This window comes from Vanellus vanellus, assembly GCF_965231255.1.
Source record: "Vanellus vanellus genome assembly, chromosome: 19".
Classification (NCBI taxonomy): Eukaryota; Metazoa; Chordata; class Aves; order Charadriiformes; family Charadriidae; genus Vanellus; species Vanellus vanellus.
Genome location: NC_138924.1, coordinates 3,778,729 through 3,802,820, shown reverse-complemented (window position 1 = coordinate 3,802,820; position 24,092 = coordinate 3,778,729). Strand labels below are relative to the sequence as shown.

The 24,092-nt window shown below is 52.4% G+C and overlaps 1 protein-coding gene across 1 annotated transcript; it reads left to right on the top strand.

Annotated features, from left to right (window-relative positions):
* Positions 1-10,588: 10,588 nt before the first annotated feature.
* Positions 10,589-22,633, top strand: LAT2 (linker for activation of T cells family member 2; the record flags this gene model as incomplete). The annotated part of the gene is made up of 12 exons (XM_082492904.1): positions 10,589-10,676; positions 11,385-11,424; positions 12,976-13,019; positions 13,876-13,930; positions 14,584-14,627; positions 15,712-15,750; positions 16,299-16,329; positions 16,466-16,521; positions 17,549-17,614; positions 18,486-18,554; positions 19,407-19,491; positions 21,805-22,633. 12 exons carry the CDS (start codon positions 10,589-10,591, stop codon positions 21,821-21,823), a joined length of 636 nt encoding a protein of 211 aa, XP_082349030.1. The 3' UTR covers positions 21,824-22,633.
* Positions 22,634-24,092: the final 1,459 nt, after the last annotated feature.

Below are 24,092 nucleotides of genomic sequence, written 5' to 3'. Positions count from 1 at the left end.
GGAAACAAGCTCTTACCTTGCTGGTGTTGCAGCTTTCCATAGCATGAAAGGATGGGAAGTGTTTTGCCTTCTGGCTACTCGGTGCACTCTCTCTAGACCTGCTCTGACCACAGGTTGAGCACAGAATCCAACTCCTGCTCTGGAGCCTCTTGCAGGAGCAGCGTGTGTCCTGGCTGCCCTGCAAGAATGGTGGCCTGAGTTTGGAGTGTCAGAGCAGGGCTAGCTCTGTGAAGGCGGTGGCCTTCAGCTGCTGCCACCAGGCGTGCTCGTAGCCGGTCTCTCAAACCTCCTGGCAGGGGAAGCAATAATTTCATCACTCTGCATGGGGGAAAGTAACTCTGAGTTGTAAGAAAGGTACAGAGATGGAAAACGGCTCATCTCGTTCCTATAAATACTTTTCTGCATCTGCTAATACTTGTTTGGTCAAGTGTTTCCCACTACTGAATGCAGTCTTAATTCCAGTATCATCCAATTTTTATTTTTTTTTTAAGTAGTTCTTCATATGTGAACATTAACGCATTGCCTGGTTTCTTTGGCCCATTCTGCGTCATGCTTCCTGTATGGCTTAGGGTCAGACTCCTCTACTCCTTTTTCTTTTCCCCCTTCAAAAATCTAATCGATTAACATTTTCCTGTACAGAAGCTTATCAAACTAGCTTGTATCGACAGTTGACAAAACTAGATTTAGTAGATGAATGTGGCATTTACGTTTCGTAGGAGGAAGCGAGATTATTTTACCCCCTCCCACCAGCAAAAAGCAGTTAGGGCTTAAACTGTAATGCTTAATTGTACCTGCAGCTTACAGCTGAGCCTGGCATGGCAAAGCCCAGACCAAGGCGGTTACTGGCAGCAATAACAAACAGATCATTCACTTTGTGGCTATTCATATTTTCACCAAGTTATTTCTAGTAGCTGTGCAGAGCTGTCTTCAAGCTTGAACTTAAAAAAAAAAACAAAAGTGAATTCAGGAATGCAGCAGACGGGTTTTGGAAGGGAAATTGGATTAGGAGGCGTGTTGTTGTGTTTCTCCGGGTGGGGAAGGCCGGTGTGGTGTCCCTGGAAGAGCTGTGGGACAGCACGCAGGAGTAAGCAATGCGCATCCGACGTGCTGCAAAACTCCACTGTCGACCACCAAAACAAACCCCGCTGAGCTCCCCAGCTCAGGGGTGCTCCTGGGAGAGCTAATCCCAGTCCTCTGATGGCAGCAGCCCAGTGCTGGCACTGGTGCGTTGCCAGCTCACTGGACCGTGCAAGTCTGTCCCGGCATCTGAGGGGGCTCTTTGTGCGTGTTGTCATGAACATTGTTCTGATGGCTGAAGAAAGAGGTGGAGGAGTGCTCACATAGTCAGATGACGAGCTGCGATAGAGTCAAGTTAAATCTGTGCCCCTGAGGGTGACTTATTTGCCCTCCCATAGTAGCAACAAGCTGTTCGCCCAACTGCTGAGATGCGCTGGCCCTGCTAAAGAGTCTCCAATGTTGACCTTGTATTTCCGAAGTTCTGCTATGTGTCCCAAAGCCGGTCATGGCAGAGAGGGACTGTGGCCAAGACTTGCCATCCTGGGGCAGTTTTGAATGATGCTGTCGCTGTTATTAGGTCTAAGATCATGTTCCTCATCTCCTGTAGCTGTTTGGGTGACTAAATCTGAAGAATTTTATGGTTTCCTTTTCCATAGCTGCAACGACACTGTTGCACGACGTTGCCCGCTCAACGGCAGGTTAATTTTCATATCGGCTTCCCTCATTTCTGTCCCCTTTGTAGCAAAGTGCGTCCAAAGGCTTTAAGGACATTCTGCGCTGTTAGAGAAACAACCTGCTTACCTGTAAGCTCACAAATCTTGTGTAAAGCTCTGGAGTACCCCAGGGTTGATGTTTTGGGTATGTTATTACCGGGAACGCTGCCACCACCTTTCCACCCAGTAAGTTTCAGCCAGGTTAGTGTTCAGCACGGTAGGAGTTTGCTTCCTACCATGAAAGTGTTTTGTTCATGTCACCGTGCTCCCAAGATCTGCCTCTTTCTTTTAAATAAACCAAAAAAAATCACTAAGTACCTCTATAAACCCCTGCGAAATCTGTACTGTAATGAATCTGTATAATTTGTATTGCTGTATAAAAAAAAAATCAAATAAAACCATTCAAACCTTCTAGGGTTTTGTGTTCAAATGTAAGAATTACTGCGTCTACGAGGACGAACTAAGCAGGATAAGAATGGGGAGAAGCTTTATAGCGCTATCAGGATGTACGGGATCAGTCTTTGCAAACTTTATTTGGCCAAATTTTTGTAAAGCACCCAGAAATCCTGGCTGCGAGCTGTCTTTCCACTGGGTGGTGGCAGCACGTACCTTCCGCTGTAAGGCAGCAGCTCCGGGTGTCGGGCCGGGCGAGATGAGATTTGCAGCGGGGCGTGCAGCTGGGGCAGGGGAGGAGGTGGCACTTCCCCTGCAGCTGGGGACACGCTCGCGTGGTGACAGCCAAGAGGAAAGCCGTTTCTCGGTTGATACGAAACCGCGCGTGCGCTACCTTAGCGTGTCAGAAGATTTCCTCCGGGACGTGGCTTTCGTTAAAGCTGCCCTGAAAATTTGGCAAAGCAAATAATTAGCGGTTGGGATGAGGTGTGGGCTTGTTCTGGTCCCAAAGCAAGGGGGATTTGAGCACCGGTCTCCTGCAAAGTGGGCAACGCTTGACTCACAAAGTTTACGAGCTCTGGGAAAAAGAGCCTTTTGGAGCTCGGAAAGGGTTCCTCAAAACTTTCAGCCTGGGGTGTGTTTCTCTGGAAAGGTCGAGTTTAGATGGTACATTCATTTCTCATCGTCTTTTGGCTGAGGATTTCTCATCAGCGTTAGTCGCAGCAGCTGGTGTGAGCAGAACCAGCTGGTCCTTGAGCAGCCCCCACCTTTGTCTGAAAGGATATAAACCCGTCCCCTGGGGTATTGGGTCTCCCAGCCCCAGTAGGTAAGCTGGGCGGGGGGAAGGTGGGTGCTCACAGCCTCTCTGGGCCTGAAGAGCTCTTCTGCCAGCCCGTTAGCTAGGGGTCACAGCGGGGATAAAAAAAAAAAAAGGCAGGTTTGGTTAGCTGATAAAACTGATTGAAGGAGTCAATGCTTTGTGTTTGTTATGGGGGGGGGGTGGAACAAAACCCAGCTGAAACGGGAAAGCTTTGAAATGGACACGGAAAGGTGAAATTGTAACGTGGCATTTTCTATCTCTTGTCGCAGTAGATTAAAGCGTGGTGCTCCTCTGTCTTTGGCCTTTTATCAGAGCAGAAAGGGTTTCCAGCGGCAGGTCTAGGTGAGGCACAGGGGTTACAGGGGAAAGCCTGGTGTGACAAGCCAGGTTTGATGTCTGGCGGGTTCTTGTCCGCGTGTCGGGGAGAGGGATGGTCTGTCCCCGCAAAGAGCAGAACGTGTGGCTGCGTCGGTAGGTGCTCAGTGTGAGGGCTCTCATCCAAACCTCTGCATCGCGCCCTTCTCGTCAGAGATACAAAGAAGGGAGACGGTGTCTGTACCACTCTGTATTGCTGCAGTAGTCACCTTCTAATCAAAGCCAGAAATTGAGGGGTTGATCTCCCAAAAGGACTGATGTCTTTGAAGGGCGTCGCTCTGCCTGAGAGCTGCCGTAAGGCACTGGGGGTGGGTGACCCCATCGCTCTGCACCGCCGGCACTCCTCGCTCGCGCTGCGGCTCCCCGGGCACGGCGGCCGCCTCCACCTGCGCTGGAGCAGCTGGACCTGCCTCAGGCCAGGAGACAACCGGGGGACTAACGGGAGGTGGCTCTGCCGCAGCCCCTGCCAGCTGTGGCACTGTCCCTGCCGCCGCGGTGAGTCATCTCTGAAGCTGTGAGACCCATCAGGGAACCCATAAGCAAATGCCCAGTGCCTTTTCAGCAGCGGCTGTTCCTAACGAAAGAAATCTCTCATATGAGAGACAAACGGTGATTGTTTCTGGCATGTTCAGAGCATCAGTTCTGCTCTAAAGAACTTCACTGCTAAGACCTCTGCAGGAAGTGCCAATTTTGTAGCAGCTGTTTTAGCAGTCAGAAAAGCATTTCCCGCTATGCGATATTCCTCACACAGGGACCAGCCAGAAACCGTGCAGGCAGTTCGGAGCTGGCTGTCTCTCTTCTGGTCTCTGGTTCAGATTACACGCGCGGATCTCAAGAGAGGCGTCTGCACCCGCGTTTTGTGTGGGAGCAGCTCGGAGGCGCGTGTGAGCAATTATTTTTGCACCTCAGGTTAGGACTGGGAGAGAGGAAGCCTGGATGTCTTTGCCCGTACCGTGGTGAAGTAGCTTAGCGAAGCAATGCTTCCTCTGAAAGCGCCGTAGCGAAGCTCCATCCCAGAGTTGCGACAGTTGAAAACAGGTGGCTCTTTATCGTTTTTGTGATAGAAGAGTCCCCTTCTGACACGGAGAGAGATGGATGTAGACGATGGTCGTGGCAGCTTGGGAGTGCTCCGATTTAAATATAATGAAGTTTCCCTTTATGGAATGTTTCACGTGGCTGTATGTAAGCGAGGTGTTACAGAGCCTTAGCGAGAGGCAGGGTGGAGCGTTGTTGGTCTGCGCGGCAGAGCCTGTGCCCGGCGCGCTGTTGCCCTCCGGTACTTACAACTACACACGGTTGCTGCGCGCGCTGCGCGCTGTCCTGGTCCTAGAGCAGTGCACGTAGTTCATATACCGTGACAGAGCTCTAAGCCCGTAGATAAATTCCCAATAATTCATAAACCATCTTTATTCTAGTCAAGCACCAAAAAAAATTAAAGAGCTACTAATTTTTTTTTAATTTTTTTTAGAGTATGGTGACATCATGCCTGATGTCTGTAAACTGCCACCGCTGAAGCACAAGAAATTGTTTCATCCTTACAGCTCTGGGCAGGAGCTCCAGGTTTGGCCATTAGCAATGGTGACCACAGGCTATTTGCTGCTTTTTTGAGGCTTGATATCATCTTTTCTGCAAAAACTAAGAGAAGGCTTGCTATTTGCTTTATCCGCTATGAGCTTTACTGCTGCTTCCAGTGTGTGGTGTTCAATCCAGCAAAGGCTTTTTTTTGAGGGGCACCGGCCCCATGTGAACCTCAAGCAGGAGCTGCTCGGGAAGGGACGGCGGCGGTGTGTGTGGTTCCTCACCGCCCGAGCTTCTCCTCTCCCCGCGGCCGACAAACGGAAAAGCTTCTGCGAGAGACTGCCCGGGGTGAGCCTGTGCGAGCGCCGCCCGCGGGTCCCCTCGTGAGCCGGCGAGGGGCTGACCGGCCGAGCGGCGGATGTCGGGGTTAGTCATTCAGATGATGACAGGAAACCAGAAACTGGCTAACGAGCCCCGGAGGAACCGGCTCCAGCGTCGGTGGCCGCGGCCGTGAGACGCGGGAGGAGATGGGACGGATGGGGGAGAGCGGCTGAGGCTGCGGGTAAGGCGGGATGGGGGGGGAGGGATGGGGGTGCACGGGGTTCGTGTGGAGGCTTTGGGGCAGGTGGGGTGTCCCACTCATTTGGGTGAGCTCAGAGATCCCAGGCCACATCTCGGTGACCCTTTTAAAGATGGTCCAAGGTCATCCCTGCCAAACCCTTCTGGAAAGCAACACGCTGGACGTTACCCCTCGCCGCTGCTCACGGCCATCACCTGATGAGCTCCAAGGTGGGAAAATTACCAAATATCTCTTCTCAGCAGCGCTGACACCCCTCTGGACCCACAATGAGGGTCTGTCCCATCCCACCCGGACTGCCCGTTTAACCGTACTATTCTTTACATCTCCCCACCCCAGCTGCTGATGGCAGCACGGCGCTTTTTTTTTTTAAATTGCATTATTTCTGTGTTAACATCTGCTAAACAGTTCTGGAAGGTTCAGGATGAGCTGAGCCGCCCTTATCCCAAATCCTGCTTCTGGCTCCTGCCTGTAGCTCCTGGGACCGCTGCAGCCCGTGCTGTTTCCCCTTCCAAAGCCCAATCGAAATAGATGACTTTAACTACACTTTCTGGGTTTTCCATCCATTTCAGGGCTGATTGGTGTCATGTATATGAATATCTTTATTTTACCGCATATAAGTGCTGGCGGTTGCTGATCGTAGGTAGGAAAGAGCTTTATCTTTGCATCAGTTTTCTCTTGCGGTCGATGTTCAGTCTCATACGGGCCTTGAGGTGAACGCTTTAGCGAAACAGGATAATTATGGGATAATCTTGTGTGATATCGGCTCATTTTCATCGCTCTGGAGTGCGCGCGAGTACTTAGTTACATACGTGTGGGTCACCTGTGCCCGCAGTTCGGAACGCGGCGCCCCCCGGGCTCGGCGGGGGTGGCGAAGGACACAGCGTGGCTTTGCTGCTGCCTGAGACGGGGGGGGGCGGGGGGGTTAAGGACCGATACAAGATATTTCTGTGAATCGCCTCCTTACGCTGCTGTGCTTGTTGTGATTAGGATTTAAAAAAACTGAGTTTTTTTAAAGCATTTTACAAAGTTATAATCTCTCTTAAAGTTGATTTATCAATTGCAATTTTCCCTCTTGTCCTGTGCTCTGCCAAAATGCATCTACTGCTCCCCTGGCATAAAATAAAGCATGAAGAGCTGTACAAACCCAGACTTTATCTATGCCGTAGCAGCTTTCCTAAGAAAACATCTGCTGGCATAAAATCTGGTAGGAAAGGGGATGAGCAGACCCTGGAAAGGAGTTTTTCTGGAGGCTCAGCGCTGCTGAGCCATTAAAGTGGTTCCAACCACAGGAGTGTCCTTGATCTGAGACTTGAATTTCTAAAGTGAGGGCACTTTCGGCGGCAATCTGTGCGACGTAGACAAACAGAAAAGTAGCGCTGCTTTTCTTAGAAACGTTAGAGACATTGAGTCAAGCTGAATATTGCATCTGTTCAACAAGTCCGTGTGCTAAATTTCATATGGCGAGGTTTTAAATAAACTCTCCACTTTATATTTCACGCCGGTGACTCATCGAATCGGTCTGGATTAGTCTTAATTTATCATCGCAAACTGGTGCAGACCACAAAACTTTTTGGAGAGAAGACGACTGTTTTGTATTTCCCTTTTGGCTTTTTTTTTTTTCCTTTTTTTTTTTTTTTTTTTTTTTTTTACAAATAGGTTGAATACCTGACATAAACCTGCAATTTTTGGTCTTTATCTTGCACTGTAAACTTGGGGGGGGAGGGGTGGGCTTGACATCTGCGAAGGGCTAAAATGACTTCAGCAGAAACGATCTTACAGAAAAGCAGCCATTTTCACTGACACCACATCAACGCATTCCTCGCTCTCCTGGGTTTTCGGCAGAAAAGTTGAAGTACGTATTAAGTACTCTTAAAGGGGTTTTAAGTGAGCTTTTTGCCTCTTCTGCTGCTGTTGGAAAGTTCTTCCAGACTTTCCATCCATTAGGAGGTTGATTTCTAGCCTGCGCAAATCCAGCTTATACCCATTTGTTTTTACGCCAGTGTTGTCTTATTTAAATTTAAACAGTTTTTCTCACTTTGGTTTTTCTCTCGGACAGTGAATGTCCAGGTACTCTCACTCTCCGCTTTAGTTGACCGAAAAGCGAGAGACCTTTCGGTCTCCCCTGATAAAACAACCTCTCCTTCCCTTGGCTGTGTACGGTGAGCCCCATTACTGGGTTAAATCCTTAATTTAGGACTAGAAACCTTCCGCACCAGCAGCCGGGCTGGCAAGACCTGGCACGCGTGGAGTGAATGATCTTTTGCGAGTTCATTAATTCTTCCCATTTTTGTTTTCTTCCCATTAATTCTTTTTTGTTTTCTTTAAAAAAAAAAAAAAATTCATTTCTCTTGATTGCTAAAAATAGCTGAGGCCACGAGAAGAGCAGCCCCTGTTGGGGACGGCGCGCTTCCTCCTCGTAGGAGCGGTGCCGCGCTGCGGAGATCACGACTCTATCCCGCCTCCGGCATCTCGCTCGCCTTCCACGGCTTGCTCGCAGCGGCTGCTCCGGGGGCATTTCGGTGCTCGGGCAGCACTCGGTGCCGGAGGCACACGCTGTGGCCAAACTGGCTTCCTCCTGTGAGGAGAAACTTCTGCTGGTAAAAAAAGGTGGGGGAAAAAAAAAAAACCAACAAAAAGCAACATATAAAAGGAGAAGAGAGAAGTGTATAAAGAGAAGAGGGCATTTTGCCGCGCTCTGAATTTTACTCCTGAAGAGCTGAAACTAGAAGGGAACCTGTTTTCTCCCCGCGTTTGAATTCAGCATCTCAAGAGCAGGGCTGATCAGCAAGTTATTCACTCCGTGCGTCCTCCTGAGACAGTGGGGCCTCATCGCAGCCCCCAGTGCCTCATTTATTCTCTTCGCCCTCTCCCCAAGGCGGAGAAGAGGGAAAGCACGTTCAGCCTTCCAAATATTTTATTTATATCCCGCCAGCCGTGAGTAAGTGCCTCCAGCCTTCTGCTTGTCATAAATCTGTTCATCACCTTCCTCCACCAGCTCCTCCCGAGAGGAGGTTTTGCACCAAAAGGAACGATTTCCAGGGACGTGGGGGTCTGCGAACACAAATGACGACCTCGGGGCTGGTGGTGTGCTCGTCACCGGGTGCCCGTGGGAGATATGACTGGGGGAGGCCGTGCCGGGGATGGGATGTGCGGTGCCCGGGTCGCGGCCCCTGCAAATAACCGCTTTTCGTGTTGGTGGCGAGCGAGGGGCCCGGGAGCAGCCGGGGTTCGCTGCGTTACTGCGCCGCTGCAGAAACAAAACCGGCTCTAGAAGGGAGACGGCGGTCTGTCCTACAAAGGTACAAACTAGGTCAGTGTTGTCGGGTGCCTTCAGCTCTGCCTTGCCTTTACTTTGAGAGAAAAAAAAAAAAAAAAAAAGAAAGGGGGGAAAAAAAAAAAAAGAGGCGAAAACCCCTCAAAAAACAATAACCAAAATAAAAAACCCCACCCAAACCAGCAGCGTTACAGCCCTTTGTATGATGAATTTCGGTCACCAGCTGTGGGCCAACTTCCCTTAGCTGCCTCTTGCAGATGCATCAGAGATGATCCACAGCTCATGATTTCCAGGGGGGATGTCGAGCCATGGAAAAACGATGTGAGGAAGCACATGGTTGTGACCAGGCTCTGTCCCCGACGTCCCGGCTGCGGCTGGGGGTGCTGGTCCTGCCCCTCCGGGGTGGGTCCGCGGGGGTCTGAGCGCGGCGTTAATCTAAAACGACTCATCCCAGCTTCTTCAGCAAGCGCCGCGAGAAACTCTGCGGGGAAAGGTCTCTGGAGGGGTCTGCAAAGAGCAAAGCCGCGGTGGGGCGAGTGCCGGGAGCCGCCGTGCCCTGGGGAGCCCAGGCAGCCTGCGAGTAGGAATACGTGCCCTGGCAATCAGGACTCTGGTGTAGGACTGGGACTCCAGTGCCAAACCGGACCACAAACATCCCACCGGCATCCTCGGCCGCACGGGCTTGCTCGGCACCGAGAGGGTCGGCTGCTGCGAGGAGACCTTCCGTGTTTCTCCCGTGGGAAGGGGGTATCGTTCTGGCTTGCGGTTTGGGCAGGGAAACGCTATTTATTCTGCTTTACGCACATGGAGGCAGAAGGTGCTGAGCAGGGCAGCATCAGGCTGCTCTTTTCCATCGTCTGTTATTGATACTTGTTTAATGATTTTGAATTATTTTAGTTATTAATTTTACATACATATATATATATGAACTTTTTTTCATCCACAGTGGCTATGCCAATACCATACGGTCATGACTCGGAACGAGGGAGATTCGGGTTAGGCGGTAGGAAAGCTTCTTCCCAGGCAGAGCAACGACACACTGGCCTCTGGCAAGTTGAAGCATCTCCATCCCTCGGGGCCAAAGTAGTTTATTAAAAACAAAAATAAATTAAAATAATCTGTAAGCACAGAAAATCCGGCCCTGGGGAATAGGAATGGGCTCAACAATCTTTCCCAGTCCCAGCAGGCTGTTTTCTGTGGTATTTATAGGATGTTTTGTATTTTAAAGGAAGAAATTGAAGGCGAATCATGCTGATTATTACAAAATGTTAGCTGCTGTTTGTGGAAGAGCCTGTCGTGGGGAGGCGGGGAAGAGCTGGTGCCTGAGCCAACCCAGCGCAGGAAAAAAGTGTGTGGAATTTAACATTTAAAGTAATTCCACGCTGCAGGGAAATAACCGGAGCGCTTGTACAAAGGCCCTGGCAGCTTTGAATATTTCAGAGTGCCTCCCCTCTTGCCCTCTCGTCTGAATATTAAAAAATAATATCTGCTGCTAATGTTTGATGATGGGAATGTGGGTTATGGGATTGGCACTGAGTACACCCAAGTGGGTTTCTCCTCCTTGTGCCGGTGCGCTGCGGGGAGACCCGGTGAGCCTCCTCTCCGTCCCGGCGGTGAAATGAAGGTTCGGCGCTGGGGTGGGCGCCGGGGTGTGCTCGGGTCCTCCTGGGGCTCCAAGCGGGTGCAGAGCGGAGCAGATGGGGGAACGGGCGTTGCCACCGCCGCCCCCAGGTAATTAATATCACCCTAACGTCTCTACAGCATCCCCTGGCTCTTTGGGGCTGCGGAGGCGGAGAGCACGTGGCTCTTTGGGGGGTGAAGGCTTCCCGAGCGGTGCAGCCCCCCATGCTCACGGGATGCCCCTCGGCGCTGTGTTTCAGGCTGGATGCGGCCGGGCCATGGCGCAGCTGGAGCTGCTGTGGGCGGCCGCCGCGCTGATGCTGCTCGGAGCCGCCGTCAGCCTCTGCATCAAGTGCCAGCTCTCCGGTAAGGTCCTTCCCGCGGCTCCCCCGGGGCGGTCACACTGGGCAGACCCTTTCCTCTTGGGATGGCCCCTCCGGGTGGGTTTGGTCCTGCTGAGCCATGTGGAGCTCTGCCCTCGCAGGGATGATCCCAGCAGGTTGAGGTGGGAAAGGTCTCTGCTGGTGGTCAGGGAGCAGCTGATGGAGGGGGGAAGGACCCCCCAACCCTGCAGCACCCCTTCCCCAGGGCGGGTGCAGTGCTGTGGGCTGCGGACCCCTCTCCACGGGCACGGTGGTGGGTGGCTTTGGGACACGCCAGCCGGGAGGAGCATCTCTGCATGCACAAATCTCTGGGGTGGGCAGGCATGAAAGGAGAGCCTGGGGGATATATTGATATGTACATTAAATACAAAGGAAGGGGGGCGAGCACCCTCCCCACTGGGAGTTCGAGCCCATCTCTGAGCACTGGGGGGGCTTTACTGGGGGCGGGAGAGGCTGCGGGGTGGGGGTTTGGGGACAGGAATGGCTTGCTTGCTTTGCGGTGTGCGAGACAAATGCGATGCTCAAGACATGGTTGAAAAAAAAAAAAAATCAAAACCCTATTGCAACTGCTGCCGGCTGCCTCCGCTGTCCTCGCGTGCACATTTGTGAATGTGTTTCATTGGGCGTTCTGATCTTTAACTCCCAAATCATCCTTTCTTGAGAGCTTTTCTTCCCCTCCCTTGTCTTGCAGGTACCAAGCGCGAGAAGCAGCCGAGTGAGCGGAGGAGCCAGTAAGTTGCCTTTCACAATTGCGTTCCAATCTCCCCCAAAACAGCTCAGCCGGGGTGAGAGCCTGGCCAGAGCCAGGCCCGCTCCATGCTTCACAGCTGAAATCTGGATTTATAACAAATATTCCCGAAACGGGGCATGCGGGGCAGCGTGCCTCAGCCCGGGGCGCTGCCGGAGGTGTGATGCCTTCACAAAGAATAATCCAAAATGAAACTGAAGCTGTGACGGTGATGCCTGTGAGTCATTAACTAGTTGGAAAAAAGGTCTGGGAGAATTGGAAGGGCGAGTCCTTATCCTGTCCCCTCGTGCCCCGAGACGAGGTAGAGAGGTGGGTAACTTCGTAAAGGAGACCCTTCCCTGGGCTGGTGCTGGCGGGACCCTGTGCCAGAGCAACCACCGACCTGCCGCGCAGGCAGCGAAGGAAACGCCGCGTACGCACACGCACACCCCCTTATTTCCTTCAGCAACAGACAAACCACAGCTAAATGAGATATATATAAAAAAAAAAAAAAAAAAAAAAAAAAAAAGCTGGCTGGTAAGCTTTGATACGGGAGCAAACGCGGTGCAGAGGGGCCTCTGCGAAGGCCTCCGTGGGGTCGGGGTGTTTCTTTCTGCCCCGCTCGCCCGGGGCAAAGGCTGCGGCGATGGACATCGCGGAGCCGTGGAAAAGGCAGCGCAGGCTCCGTCCCCCGCGGGCTCGGCGTGAATCGTCCCCACTTCTTGAAATTTATATCTGGGTGAGGGGGTTGGACTTCAGGCTCGTGGCATTGTGTGCTCTTTTTGTGTTTTGGGTTAGTTTGGGCTTTTTGTGAGCCAAGTGGTTTACCTCTGTACATTTGCAGCCTTTGCAGTGAGGGCCTTTGCCTGACCCCTCATGTCCCCGCCAGCCCTGTGCCGTGAATGCCGCCTTGGGATGGGGGAGTGACCCGAATGAAAGGCTGGGGGCAGAGAGGGACACTTTCAGGGTCCCAAAATGAGAGTTAATAAGTGCCTCTGTGCACCTGCAATAGAAGAGCCGTTGAATCCTGTCGTGCTCTGAAGAGCAGCTCTCCTGTTAACTAAAAAGTAGAGAGGTTATTGGGCACGTTTGTTACTTTTATTGCTGATCGCATATGTTATTTCTTTTGGGTTGATGGTAAGGGATGTTGGGAGGGGCAGGGACAACGGCAGAGGTGAAGCAGTGGGATTTGATGCCATTTCATGGGTGAACAACTTTTTTTTTTTGTGGGTGAAAATGCTCTTCTGGCCTGAACTGCTGCATAACTTGTCGGAGTAGGAATCATCCTAAATGATGTTTTCCTCATTCCCGGGGTCCTTCCTTCCCTGAGCAGATGTTGGCGGCTCTGCCAGTGGTCCATAAGCACATTTTGACTTTAAAGGGTCAAAGAGGAGTCTGGGAAACTGCTCCCAGCTCGTGTGGGTCCTGCCTGCCGCGCTGAGCGATGCACCTCGGTATTTCACCTCCGCTCGCCAGACAGGGAGGTCTCTTGCATCTGCTTTTTCTTGACGTAGACCCCAACATTCAGTTGAGGTTGTACCTCTATTTTTTCCAGGCTCGAAAGCCAGCAGAGGTTTGAGGTGATTCGATCCCATTCCAGTGAGTATGAACATTGCACAGGGCTCCTGCCTGCACAGAACGGCGGGAAAGTAGAAATAAAAGGGTCACCTGGAAGCCAGGCTGTGAAATGATATTACACTGAGACGTCAAAGCCACCTTAGATGCTTCTAGCAATGCGAATTCTGAGCTCTAGGAAAAAATCTCCCTTCGCATTGAAAATAAATCACCAAAGCAATGTCATTGAAATGCAACGCCTTATTAACTTGGGCTCTTCAAACAACTCTGCTCGCCCTGTGTGGGTGAACCCGAATCGATAGGAGTGACTCATTTATCATCACTGTCTTGCTGCTTCCTGCGGCAAGTTGGGTTAGGCGATAACCTTTTGATTTTTACCCTGAAACGAGCTGCCGACGGGGTCTGTATTAAATGTCACCGCCTGCAGACTGGCTCTAAGGGGACGCTCCCCTCCCCGGGACCTGTCTTGGCCCGAGCCCCACAACCCGCCCTACGAGTCTTTGCTTCAGCCCAGCCCGACCAAAGCTGACGACCTTCTCAGGGCACCTCACAGTGTGAAGGGAAGGGTGCTGAGCGCAGGAAAGGCTCCCGAATCAAGCGGGTTTGGGGGACAATGGGAAAAAAAGCCACGGTTGGGATTGTAGCTTCCTCCACTGTGTGTTTGCTCGCTCTGCAGTCTGCACAGACATCAGCTTTTCCTCTATTTGTTTCCCATTCTGGCCATTTATGCACTTTTGAGGAATGGTTTGGAAGCTGTTTTGGGATGCATTAGAAAAATGCTTGGCAGTGCCTGGGAATCCTTTCTCGTGGATGCTCTGTGCTCATTGAAATATCTGCTGCTGCCATAATCATTAACATCTTGTTTTGTTCTTGGTGCTAGCTACAACCCGAAGGCTGGAGCAAATTAAGGAAACTGAAAACTTATCAATAGCAAGGTAGGTAAAAATACCCGAACAAAACCTAGCTGTAGAGCCGAGGTTGGATGAAGTTCACCCAACGTATGTGAATGTTTGGGATTGGGTTCTGGACCCTATAAATGTGGCTTGGGATATTCTTAGAAACATAGAATAGTTTGGGTTGGAAGGGACCTTTAAAGGTCGTCTAGTCCAACCCCCCCTGCAATGAGCAGGGACATCTTCAAGTAGATCAGGTTGCTTAATTTATTGATGGTCAATAGTGGGTTTAGACTTTTTCTGGATATTCTTCAGTCTGACTGAATTCTACTGGCAACCATTCAAATTGAACCCAAGGAAATGAGCTGTGGCTGTCTGTAATAGATACGTCATGAAAAAGAAATGGCCATTCTTTGGTTATAAGCAGTTTGACACGAGAAATCCGCTTCTCCCCATAACCAAAACACCCAAGAACTACATGGCTGCAATAACTCAGCTGTGATATTAAGACGTAGCTATTCCCATCTTGGGATTTGACCCCAAACTCTTCATTTCCCATTGCTTGATGTGTTTCCTGTGTAAACTCACAGGGAGGTTTCACGGATGGTCCTTCTGACGTAGTCATCGCTGTGGTCTGTAACCCCTGGTATGGTTTGCTCAGACCTGGGATTGTAGCTCCCTTTTCTCTCTTTCAGGAAAGCCCCCAAGGAGCTCGGTGCCTCCCGCCATGCTGGATACGGTGAGCAGCTCCCCCGGGATGGGCACTGGGTCAAAGCTCTCTCCATCCCCGCAGCCACCTACCACAAAATTCACAAATGGGGATGTTGCAAATCTCAGCTCGTTTGTGTAGGCGCTGGCTGGGAGCTCACACCAGTTTGGGGAAGATGGAGCCTCTGAGGGGCTGGTTACTCAGTGCCGGGACCCCGGGCAGGGCAGGACTGGGGGTTATCCTGGAAACAAGCTGGGCGATGATAAAATTAACTGCTGTTATTAGCACCTACCCACGATACTTGTGGCTGGTCTGTGCAGCAACACTTAATTGTAGAATCACTGCACGGTTAGAGTTGGAAGGGACCTTGAAGATCACCTCATTCCACCCCCCTGCCCTGGGCAGGGACACCTCCCCCCAGCCCAGGTTGCTCCAAGCCCCGTCCAACCTGGCCTTGAACACCTCCAGGGATGGGGCAGCCACAGCTTCTTGGGGAAACCTGCACCAGGGGCTCACTGCCCTCACAGGGAAAAATTTCTTCCTGATAGCTCATGCAAATCTCCCCTCTTTCAGTGTAAAACTGTTCCCCCTCATCCTATGGGTCCGCTCCCTGATTGAGAGTCCCTCTCCAGCTCTCCTGTAGCCCCTTTAGGGACTGGAAGGGGCTCTAAGGTCTCCCTGGAGCCTTCTCTTCTCCAGGCTGAACACCCCCAACTCTCTCAGCCTGTCCTCACAGCAGAGGGGCTCCAGCCCTCAGAGCAACTTCATGGCCTCCTCTGGCCCCGCTCCAACAGGTCCATGTCTTTCCTACGTTGGGGGCTCCAGAGCTGGAGGCAGTGCTCCAGGTAGAGTATTTAAGATTCTGAAGAACTAGACTGGGTCTCAGTTTAAAATCCAGTGCTCATGCTGCTACAGCTGACCAGCCCTGGTTAGAGCCACAGGGCCACATTATTTGACATGTCATCCCTGGCTGCCCTGGGGCCTCCAGCCTTGCTGCCACGTCCCCCGAGCGAAGCCGGGCAGAGCTGCTGATATGGAAATAGTCAGTGGCTCCATCACCAAATGGCTCCTATCGCTCAGCCCGAACGTAACGAGCCGCTCTGCATCTCCCCAGGGAGCGGGACGGAGCTCCGGTACCAGAATTTCCTGACAGGTAAATGGTGCGGCCACAGCCCGGGGGTGCGGGGAGGGAGGGCTGCCGCGGCGCCGGGGGGTTACCAGGGATGGGAGTGCACAGGCGGCCAACACCACAGCTGGCGGAGCTCCGGCTTGGTTAATTTAGTGATTGCTTCATAAGACGTGCGCTGACCTCATTAATGGTCGGAGCGGAGGGGGCCGGGATGCTCGCAAGCCCCCGGCTCCCTCCCAGGGCAGCATGAGCTGGCGCTTGCCCTAAGAGGATTATCGGCATGTGGGGCCGCGCTCTCCTTTCCCAAACGCGGGAGGACGTTCCCCATCCCCCTGCCAGCCAGCGGGATCCGTCCAGGAGAAGTGGTCTCTCAGGGCCAGGGGTGCGTCAGGGCTGCCTCCCCCCTGGCTCTGCCTGTGGAAGGGCTTTGGGGACGTGTCGGGGCCTTCTGGCTGCCGGGGACATCCGCCATAGCTGCGCCCGGGGAAGTTCCCCGGCTGTGCTTTGGGATGGCGGTTTGAGTCCGTGCGATGGTGTGGTGCGTGCTGACGGCGGACCCTTTGTGCTTGCAGAGGACTGCCTGCGAGGAGACGCTGCCTACGTGTAAGTAACTGGTTGCTGCCTGGTGGAACGGAGCCATACTGGTCCCAGTGTGGTCCTGGCTCTCTTGTGGCTCAGGCTGGGAAGGCCCTGGGCCGCCTCGGGCAGGAGAAGCTAACGGCAGCTCTTCTTCTCGCAGGGAGCCCATATCTCTGGATTACTACAACTGTGTCAGGTTCTTCACACCACCCAACGGTAAGGTCTCCACACCAGCAAGATGGGTTTCTCCTCCAGCCACCAGCCCGGCTGTCCCCTGGCTTCAGGGAGCCCATGAGGCTTTTCTTCCCTACATCTGTGCGTTATTGCCGTCATGGCTGAGATGGGTCGACCTGCCGTGCTCGGTGCTTCTCCCCTTCAGTGAGGTTTTGGAGGAGCGGGGTGGGCAGCAGCAGTGTGACACTGCCTGCAGGTTTTTCCAGCTCGGGTGCCGTGAGCGCACCGACTGTGGGGTGTCGGCGGTGTTGTCAGCATCGGTGGATGCAGGTTTTGAGGTTAGCAATACAGGGACTCACGTGGCTCAGCTGCTCATGGGCCCATCGAGAGAGCTGAAATAACCAGCAACAGAACAAAGAGCTTGGTTTCGTTTGTTGGGTTTTTTTGGTTGGTTGTTTTTTTAATTTTTTTAAGCAGATTTTGGTTCTAGACGCTAATAGATTTGTGTATGGGGCTCAGACAGATGTTGTGCTTGGACTGGGGCTCGGTTCCTTCCCTGAAACTAAGCCCAAGAAGACGCGGCAGCCACAAGCTTAACGCTCACTGGGAAGGAAAACCCCCTCCCGACTGCTCCCCTGGGCTGGGAGCCTGGGCTTTCACCCCTCGCTGGAGCTGGCCCTCCCCCTGTTCGCCTTAGGGGCTGCTGTAGGGCTAGTAATTGTGCTTATCGGGTTTTAGTCCTACATGTAAGAAAAGTTATGGTGCCCCAGGTCCAGCTTTGGTCGCTGCCCTCAGGTGGCTCTGTGGATGGTGCCGTGGCCGGAGAGGCTCGGCCAGTGCGCCACGTCATCGGTGATGGTTCTCCTGTGGGGCAGCGATCGCCTGGTTCTACTGTGCTGGGGATGTTCCATCCCTGGGTGAGCGCAGGCTGTCGCCAAGACTAACGTTTCTTTAGCTAATGTCTGTTTTGTTGTGGGGAACAGCCCTCTCCTGCAGGTGCTGAGGGATCTTCCCTGGTCACCTATGCTTCCTTAAGCCCTTTTTCCCCCATCTTTATTCTCTCCGCCAGAGAAAGAGGAGGATTCCCATTCCTATCAAAATGTCGTCATTGGAGTGTCTCACGGCTCCGATCTGGGTAGGTGTGCTGCTGTCGTGGTCCGTGTGTGTCGCACAAAGGTATCAGGAAGCGCAGAGAGGGACAATGACCTGCTCAGCAGAGGGAAACCCCCCTCGTTCACAGGCTCAGCTCTCCCTATCAATGGTTGGACTTGATGATCTTAAAGGTCCCTTCCAACCTCAACAATTCTATGATTCTATGATTCTATCAGCCCCATGGAGCGGGGCTGCCGGGGCTGCCACAGGCACAGAGCAGATGTGCAGCATCTCCCCTTTCTGCAGGAAAACACATATGGTGATACCTTACTGGCTGAGCTCACCTCCGAGCTGATCCCTTTGATTAGGAGATCTTTGCAGCAATTCAGGAGCTTTGGGGTCTGCATTGCTTCTGTAGGTCTTTCAGTGTTGTTACAGCCGAGATTGATGATGGTTCCAGCCCCCGGCTCAGGTTTCTCACCACATCCAGGCAGTGAGCCGCTGGAGGATGATGTTGGACCACAGTGTCTGCTTAGGGCCCTCCAGCTTCTCTCCTAGGATGTTGCAATCAAAATAGGAAGTCAAGCCGGTTTCCTTCAGCGAATTAACACGCTTTCTGCAGTGCTGGAGCCTGCCCTGCTCCTGCCTGGCTTTGTACGGGGTGATTAGAGGGGGCAGGAGCAGCAGGGACCAGTCTGATCCCCGTCTGTGCCCGCAGACACCCAGGCACGTGGTCAGGGCTGGAAAAGTGATGAGGCAGCATCAGCAGACCTGGGGCAGGACGGCAGCCACCCAGCTGGAAACTCGGCCACGTGCACAGGGCGGTCAGGGGGCGGCGGTAGGAGGGGGGTTTCACAAAGGTCTGTTTTTAGTCCATTCACTGTTCAGCATCATCCTGTCCAAACTCTTCTTAGTCACAGATGACGGTGTAGACTATGAGAACAGCCCGGCGATACACGTCTGGAAACTCCAGCACGCAAAAGGTATGTTCTCAGCAATTGTTTACTATTTAGGGATGGGGCTTGTGGGCAGGGTGACCAGTATAGACCATGTTCAGGGCAATGCAGCCATCACTCCTGTCTTCAGTTATTTTTTCCCCAATCATATGCGATAAACGTCTAAGGCAATGTGCAAAATGCTACACGCGCTTGTGATTGAATGCTGCTCTGATGGGCCGTGGTGTTTCTGGCACTTGAAAGGCCACCATGGAGGTGGCTGTGCCTAAACCCGGACCACGGGATGCTACAGAAGAACGGCGCTCTTCATGTCTTGTATCCTCTTACGTTCTGAAGTTGCCCTGGTGCAAGCTCAGCCTTGTAATCCCCTCTGACAAAGACATGTGCAGCATGCACGTCGAGCTGGTGACTCTCCTGCACTAATCGGGGGCGCGTAGTTCTTAAGCTAACCTTTATACAGCAGTTTCGTCTAACACGTGGCTTCCTGTGCAGTGCAGGGGGTTCTCTGGCCTGGGAGATAGTGGTGAATGTATACATATATATTGAAGAGCTTTCCGTCTCTGGTGTGGAAGCTGCCCAAGCAAACTGATTCTTGTTATCCTGTTTGCGCACTCTCTTGATTAAATCGAAGTCTGCCTCTTTTGGCTCCCAAAAGCCGTCCACACCAGCTGCTCGCAGAGTGTTTGCAGATTTGCCGTGACCACTTCGAAGCCCTTTCGAGGAGACCTTCATGCTGTGATCTAAGGTTTCTTAGCCAAGGCGCAAAAACGTGCCAGTACCAAAGACTAAATACTGGCAGGATGCACAGTGTGTCTATAGTGTGTACGTGTTTTTGGACCGCGCCGCTTACTGACCAGTGCTTCCCATCCTCGCTCCCAGCCCTGCAGACAGAAAGCCCGGACGACGAGCCAGACTATGTCAACACGACCCCTGCATCAGGCCCTGCCCCGCCGTCCAAGCAAAGGTAAAAAGAGAGCAAACGGTTGATGTATTCATTTCGGGGTGGGAGGATTTTGTTTGTGCCAGAGAGAGCTCTGCTGGAGCTGTGCCCCTTGCCGGCAGTGCCCAGCAGCCCTCTCCGTGCCGTGCCAGGGCTCTGGCTGACACCAAGCCTGACTAACACCGACAAATTTGTCAAAACCCGTGTCCCAGCACCACCCTCCTCTAACAGGAATTCAAAAACCGCTTCAGAGCAGCTTTGGGCGGCACTGCTGGGTGCTGCAGGCAGGAACCCCCAAAGCCCTCCGGTCTGTGCAGCTCGGAGGCTGAGCGGCGTAAGGGATTCCCTGGGCTCAGCTGAGCCCTGCCTGCTCCGCTACGACCGCATATCCTGCCCCGTTATCTGCAGCAACCTGATGCTGCTGATAAAGAATGACTCAAGGCAGTTAAAAGTAAAAACCATCTGCAGAGAGCTGCAGGGAGATTGCATGACACTGAATGAGCGGGTGATACAAGACGGTGTCAGTAGATGCATGGTGATGTATGGAAGAAAAGCAGCCCCAGATATACCAAACGCAGTGACAGGTTCTGCGTTGGCTGTCACAGCTCCAAATGGGCTCTTAGAGGCTTTGTGGAGAGCTTGCAGCAAACGCCAGCTGAGTTCTCAGCAGACAAGCGTACGTGGCTCACTGGGAAAGGGAAAGAGGAAAATAAACCACCGCTGTGCTGATGTATGGATCTGTGGTGTCTCTACATGCTGGTTAGAGCATGTGGTGCTGCTCACCCTGCTCCAGACTGGACTAGGACTCCAGTGGGGAGAGGGACTGGGACCAGTATCGCTCTCCTTGTCGGGTTTTTACTGTTTGAGCACCTGCAGAGACCCAGCAGGATCGTCCTTATGCCTCGTGCTGGCAGCTCTAATTACAGGGTTCCATATTCCCCAAACTGTGGGCACCGCTGGCGGGCAGCCCCCAAAATCGGATCTTTCCGAAGCCATGCAGAGAGTTTAAGATTTGTCCCTGCCAGGCAAAGCGCAGTGACCCTATTCTCCCCGTTACAGCGTGTGCGTTGAACTTCAGCAGCCCGTCCCAGCAGCGTTCGCTCTTACTCGCAGAGCCTGTGCTGGAAGGGGAAGCTGCGCCGAAGGCAGGTTGTGCTTTTTGGCCAAGGATTCAGTGTGTGTCACTCGTGGCACGCGAGTCGCTTCCCAACAGCAGACGCAGGGTGGTCTGGCCAGCAGCAAATACACCTCAGCCTGGTGAACGTCTCTTCCCTGCCCACGGACAACCGCTGCTCCCCACACTCCCGCACCGGCCTCTGCCGGGACGCGGCTGAACGTGGGAGCCCACTGCCAGGCACTTCTCCTGGCTTCAGCTGGAGCAAACCAAGAGAATATCATAAAAATGGACTGTTTCAGATGGGTTTGCAGAGCAACTTGCTTGTTTGCAGAGAAACAACTTCTTTTCAGAAGGTGTTTATGGAATAGCCAGGCGTTGCGTTGGCTACGCACCTGGAGGGAAGGAGGCCACATTATCCATGAAAAAATGAAAAGTGCTATAATGGTAACTTTTATAAGCAATTCTGCATTTATTTCTCTTCCACAGAGAAATTTTGAGGAGGAAGGGGTTGCATTTGTGCGTTAGTTGCAGCGTGGCACTGCTTTTTGCTCTGAGAGTGGCTCCATCACACCAACCTGCTCTGTTTGCCGTTTGTAACGGGGAGGGTGCCCACAGCCTTCAGAGCTGGGAGAGGCACAATCGGGGCTGATCGATGCCCAAAATGATTAACAAAGCTGCTGTAATGACCACACCTGATTTGGTGGAGAGCAATCATGAAAACAGCATAGAGGCTCCCATAAATCCACTCTCCCTGAGTGATATGATGCTGGGAAGGTTGAAGAGGGAGGAATAGCTGTCCTGCTGTCCTGCACAGATTTTCTGGGAAAACCTCCACTCATAAGCCCTAGCAAAATGCTATCTCATATATATGTGTGTAAGTAGCTTCTGGCAGCTCTGTAAGTAAACTAACATTGTCTCTGTTATGGCCTTTGCTAGTGGAGTAATGCTATAAAATCCCCATGTACAGCCAACAAATGCCAGCACAGGTTCTCCACCAAGGGGGGGTGAATTTGGGCTCCTGGCACCTCTGTGCTCTCTGCTCAGCTCAGGGAGCATTGTCCGGGAGCAGGACTGGAGCTTCTGCTTAGGTGTGGACAGTTTGTGGTGTACCTCACTACTTGTCCCTGGAAAGAAAACGTAGCAGGCGGCAGAGGTAAGAAGTGGAAAGGAGGGATTAAAAGTCAGCGGACTCACTATTTTTTTCTCCCTCTTATTTCAAGTATTCTGCATAAAGTCTGAAGAAATCTTTTGCTGAGCTGTAAGAGCGCACCCAGCGAGCACACACACAGGGAGAGGGGAGGCTTCGATCCCTCGGTGAAATCTCTTCTCCAAATTGTGCCTAAGATCACGTAGAAGGGGCACCGCTCAAAGGAAGAAATGCTCCGTCTGAAGTCCCACAGAAGTCCAACCGCAAACCCGCCACTGGAGAAAGCACTCTGCCCGACAGCGACCACAGCCAAGCCAAGAGCTCGTTATCCCGTCTCATTTCCCTCCACGACTACTTGAGGGAGGGTGGCCAGTCCGTGCAATGTTTTCTCCTGTTAAGCTTGAAATGAATCTTTAAATTGCTGAGCAGTGATGCAGCCAGCTACTTAGTTTGTCAGGGTGACTCCTGCAGGATGGTGTTAAGACATAGGGATTATGTTCCGATTCGGTTCCTACGCTCTCCGACAGAAGCGGTTTCCTACAAGAGAGGAACCGGCGAGGCAGGGCTTGCTTTTACAACAGCAGTGGTTCGCTGGAACTAAATGAGATACTGACCTGTTCACAAAAGCTAAAGACTAAAGAGGATTAAATCCTGCCTTATATACAGCTTGTAATTCCCAGTATTTGTCTATGGCACTTTTCCTTGAGTTTCAGTACCTGTTTTATAACTATACAAAGACCCTGCAACAACGGAGAAGGTCCAAGCCAGAGCTGCCAGCCTCAAACTCCACCAGTCTCTCAGTATTGCCATAGGGAACATCAGGCTGAAACGTAACCCTTGTCTCTTGAGCCCCGAAGCACAGATTTGTCACCATTGTACCACTTATTTATTAAAATTGAAAAGCCTCCAGAGAAAATCTACTGTTTTATTAGGGTTTGCTGTGATGCAGGTGGTGTCTGCGTGGTTGAGTGAGACAGAGATGGGAGCAAGTGAGACAACATGAAGTGGTGTGTGGGATCTGATGGGGAGAAAAGGTAGCTCCTTAAAGCTGCCTTCTTCAAAATGAGTTCAGAAAACTGTCCTTCAAGAAGGGACACAGCCCATACTCATGACTCTGGGGCAGGTAAGAGTGAGCAGAGAAATGGAGCTAAAGGCAAGCCAGCCCTGGAGTGGGAGGAGATGTGGAGTACTGCATCCAGCTTTGGAGTCCTCAGCACAAGAAGGACATGGACCTGTTGGAGTGGGGCCAGAATAAGCCATAAAGATGCTCCGAGGGCTGGAGCCCCTCTGCTGTGAGGACAGGCTGAGAGAGTTGGGGGTGTTCAGCCTGGAGAAGAGAAGGCTCTGGGGAGAACTTATAGCTCCTTCCAGTACCTGAAGGGGGCCTACAAGAAAGCTGGAGAGGGACTTTTTACACGGGCATGTAGCGACAGGACGAGGGGAAATGGCTTCAAACTGGAACAGGGGAGATTTAGATTAGATAAAACGAAGAAATTTTTCACTGTGAGGGTGGTGAGCCCCTGGCGTAGCTTGCCCAGAGAAGCTGTGGCTGCCCCATCCCTGGAGGTGGTCAAGGCCAGGTTGGACGGGGCTTGGAGCAACCTGGGCTGGTGGGGTGGAACGAGATGATCTTCAAGGTCCCTTCCAACCTAAACCATTCTATGATTCTATGATGTTGGATGCTTCCTCCTGCAGATGACTTGGCTGTATCTTTAGCAGAATCACTGAGACCAAGGGTGGCCACGGTTGGTGGGTGGTTTGGAGTGTGGCTGAGGAGGAGATTTCCTTGTAGCTCCTACGAATGCATTGGTTCCAGCTTCCACAGGACTGTTACAACAGTGAAAATCTAGCGTCCTTCAGGGCTGTATGCACATGCAGTCAGCTGCAGCCCAGCTTTCTGCTTGCCCCAGCCCAGCTTCTACTCGTGCCCACTGGTTTCCTGATGGTTAAAGGCTCTGCAAAAAGCTTGCGGTGGGGGGTACGCCAGCGTCCCAGTGAGCCCGGGGCAGACACGGCGCCAACCACAGCCTGCGCTGGCTCTGCCCAGGCTCACAGGCAGGAGGAGATGCCTTCGTTACTGAGACAGTGTGCCCTGCCCTCGCAGGGCCATGGAATTGTCATCCTTGCTTCGTCATTGGTGGCTAACTCAGCACCTCAAGACGCTCCCGCTTTCCATGGAGTGCTGCAGACTGGATTTTGTGCTGGAGGGGAAGTGCGAGCTCTGTTTTCCGTGGTGTTACACCTACTGGTGATTCACCACGTAACCGGAGAGAGCCATTAAATGATTAGGAGAAGATTAGCAGCAGTAGAAGATCCTTGGCACACAGGAGCAGATCCAGCTAGAGAACTCCCAGAACATTC